Consider the following 2,500-nt stretch of genomic DNA (forward strand, 5'->3'; position numbering starts at 1 on the left):
CGCGAATGCATCATCGTCGCCGGGGGGCTCGGGGAGCGTGTTCGCATCATCCCCGGTGCTCGGCAGCAAACAAAGGTGGACGCTGCTGAAACCCGTAAAGGGCCAGAAGCTCGGTGCCCCAGGCAGCAGCAGCAGTAGTAGTGGCACTAGCGGCACCACTGGAGTAGTAGAACACATTCATCTGGGGGGCGATCCCCTCTCCTCAGAGCCCATGGAGGCTAAAGCAGCCGCCCTGGAGATTGTTGCCATGCCCAGCAGACACGGAGACCGAGACGGCGACCGAGACAGCATCAGGCCCTTGGAGAACTACTCGGGGGAAGGGAGGGACCACGGCGACGAGCACGCGACACATCACCACCGCTACCCGTACCCCCCTCGGGGTCCGCCTTCACCCGCTCGGCCCGGACGCATGGACTGGGAAGAGGACGCAGACGCAGACACGGATAGCAATGGCAGCGGTGGGCGAGAGCTAGCACTGGAGGCCTTCATCAGCCGGGTGAAACAAGCGTCTATGGCTGGTGGTGGTGGAGGAGGTGGAGTTGGTGGTGGTCGTGGTGATGGTGACAGTGCTGCTGACAGGGAGAGTCCGGTACTGCAGACGACGGTGCAGTGGCAGCTTGTGCATCTGCCCACAGCAGCAGCGCCCCCTAGCGGTCAGGAGGACGGATCTCCAGAGGTGCAGCTGAGGTCATCTGAGGAGGAGGAGCAGGTGGAGGAAAAGGAGGCGGAGTACGATGATGATGAAGAAGAGGAGGAGGAGGAGGAGGCTGAGAACGCCCCTGAGGAGGCGCGGGGGGAGATCCTGTTTGTCCGCAGGCCCGCTGAGAGACTGACACCACCGTCTTCCTCCTCCTCCTACTCCTCTTCCTCCTCCTCCTCCTCGACAACAACATCAACAGGCAAGGACAGCAGCCCTTTTGTCAAACGGAAGCACAACAGCTTTTTCGCCAAGGGCTCAATGTCACAGCTCACCACGCCATATGTCACCGCCACCACCACCACCACCTCTAAAACCACCACCACCACTAAGGCAACAGTCTCCACCACACCTGCCATGACACAGACCCTGACCCCCACCGAGGAGTACACCAGAGAGCCGGCCTCCGCCCTGCTGCCTGTGGAGCAGGGGAGCGAGCCTGCCCAGCAGCAGCAGCAGCAGTACACCCCGGAGCCCCAGCACCACCTCCAGCCCCACCCCCAGTTCTACACCACCCCTCCTCCTGCTGGTCACCCCGGGTCGCACACCACCATCCGCGTGCCTCTCTTCACCACGCCACCGGGGGCAGCAGCAGCAGCGGGGGGCAGCAGGGACAAGGCCTGGATGGGGTACAGGACGCCGGTGTCGGAGTCGTTCGTGGTGGCGCGGGGCTGGAGGACGCTGCCCGGGCTGAACTTCCTGCCGGTCGTGCATCGGTCGGCTCAGGTCTCGTCTTCTTCGTCGTCTTCTTCGTCTCTGCACAACTCCACAGCGGACAGCAGCCTCAGTTCCATCATCGCCACCAACCAGGGATACGACCCACAGAACCCATCAGGTAAACTCATTATTAATTTATTTATATATACATACTTATTTTTTGGGGGTGCTATGCCTTTATTTGTGACATGACAGTGAGAGAGAGAAAACGGGGAGAGAGAGTCGGGGAAGGATCGGCAAATGATCTCTGGTCGTAATCAGTGGTGTAGTCATTGACATTAGATATATAGTAGATATTCTATTTACTGTCAATGGGTGTAGTCTACTTTTTTGTGGTGGATGTACTGTGTATTTCATTTTTTGAAGTTGGTATGCTGTACTGTATATATTTAATAATAATAATAATAATAATTGTATTTGTATAGCACTGTGTCATACAAGGCATGTAACTCAAAGTGCTTAACAAATGGGAAAAACATTGTTAGAGATAGATTTAAAAGGAGAGGAGAGATAGATTTAAAAGGAGAGGTATAGAGGAGAGGCAGAAAAAGCAGGAAGGCAGAGGAAGAAGAGATAGACAGAGAATGTAGAGTCATAAGGTCAACGTAGGTTAGGACCAGGATTCTTAGATGTGTAAGGTCCATAGTGGCTGGGCCTATCATAAGTCATAGATAGTCACACAGAGATTGGGCGCTCAGGTGCGGCCCCTGGTGGCATCAGGTATCCTAAATAATGGATCAATCAATATTAGTGGGTATACTAAGATCCCTGAAATTTTGAAGTGGGTATACTGCGTATACCTGTGTTCTTCTACGTAGACTACACCTCTGGTTGTAATCGAACACGAGTTGCCGGTGTGGCAGTGCGGTGCCCAGTGGTTTGAGCTACGGTAGGGCCATGTAAGCTAATTCCTCTTTTACTTTTATCTTTCTCTGTAAAAGACTGATCGCCGACCAATTACGTTTGTAGACTCATCAGTGTGTTGTTGTGATGGGTATTATCAGAGAAGTCGACAAGGGGAGACAAATGTAAACGGGCCCAAGGGGGGAGGGCAGAATTGAATTGGTATTTCATTACACTGCATGT

The 2,500-nt window shown here is 54.2% G+C and overlaps 1 protein-coding gene across 1 annotated transcript in view; it reads left to right on the forward strand.

The window, feature by feature from the left end:
* The window catches only part of ncanb (neurocan b), a 169,884-nt gene that overhangs the window by 41,340 nt on the left and 126,044 nt on the right, over positions 1-2,500 (forward strand). The window contains 2 exon segments of the mRNA XM_063200357.1: positions 1-857; positions 900-1,532. The exon segment at positions 1-857 is cut by the window's left edge and continues 55 nt beyond it. Of these exon segments, the coding sequence (XP_063056427.1) occupies positions 1-857; positions 900-1,532 (1,490 nt within the window).

This window comes from Engraulis encrasicolus, chromosome 6 (assembly GCF_034702125.1).
Source record: "Engraulis encrasicolus isolate BLACKSEA-1 chromosome 6, IST_EnEncr_1.0, whole genome shotgun sequence".
In the NCBI taxonomy this organism is placed as follows: domain Eukaryota; kingdom Metazoa; phylum Chordata; class Actinopteri; order Clupeiformes; family Engraulidae; genus Engraulis; species Engraulis encrasicolus.